Source organism: Cyphellophora attinorum (assembly GCF_001299255.1).
Source record: "Cyphellophora attinorum strain CBS 131958 chromosome Unknown Contig141, whole genome shotgun sequence".
Lineage (NCBI taxonomy): Eukaryota > Fungi > Ascomycota > Eurotiomycetes > Chaetothyriales > Cyphellophoraceae > Cyphellophora > Cyphellophora attinorum.
In genome coordinates this window covers 1-511 of record NW_017253359.1, presented here as the reverse complement: position 1 = coordinate 511, position 511 = coordinate 1, and the positions used below count along the sequence as shown (strand labels likewise).

The 511-nt window shown below is 45.4% G+C and overlaps 1 protein-coding gene across 1 annotated transcript; it reads left to right on the top strand.

Annotated features, from left to right (window-relative positions):
* Positions 1–19: 19 nt before the first annotated feature.
* On the top strand, positions 20–304 carry AB675_11018 (uncharacterized protein; the record flags this gene model as incomplete). The annotated part of the gene is made up of 1 exon (XM_018139831.1): positions 20–304. A coding segment is annotated over one exon (285 nt), but the record flags the coding sequence as incomplete, so codon positions are not given.
* Between the last annotated feature and the right edge of the window lie 207 nt (positions 305–511).

Sequence of the window (511 nt, the reverse complement as noted above, 5' to 3'; positions counted from 1 at the left end):
CAACCAGAACAACAACAAGGCGGTGAAGGTTACTACGATGAGTACGGACAACCCAACTATAATTACATGAACGACCCACAGCAAGGTCAAATGCCACAACAACAACCAGGTGGTTATGATAACGACGGCTACTACGACTCGTACTATAACAACCAGATGAACGCTGGTGTTGGCAATGGGTTGGGACCTGACCAGACAAATTTTTCAGATTTTAGCAGCTACGGACCACCTCCATTTCAAAATAACCAAGCTAATTATACACCATCCCAACTAAGTTATAGCAACAATGGGATGGGCAGCAACGGTATGAATATGTCTGGTCAGGTCCCAACCCATTGCCAACACCAGCGTTCATCTGGTTGTTATAGTACGAGTCGTAGTAGCCGTCGTTATCATAACCACCTGGTTGTTGTTGTGGCATTTGACCTTGCTGTGGGTCGTTCATGTAATTATAGTTGGGTTGTCCGTACTCATCGTAGTAACCTTCACCGCCTTGTTGTTGTTCTGGTTG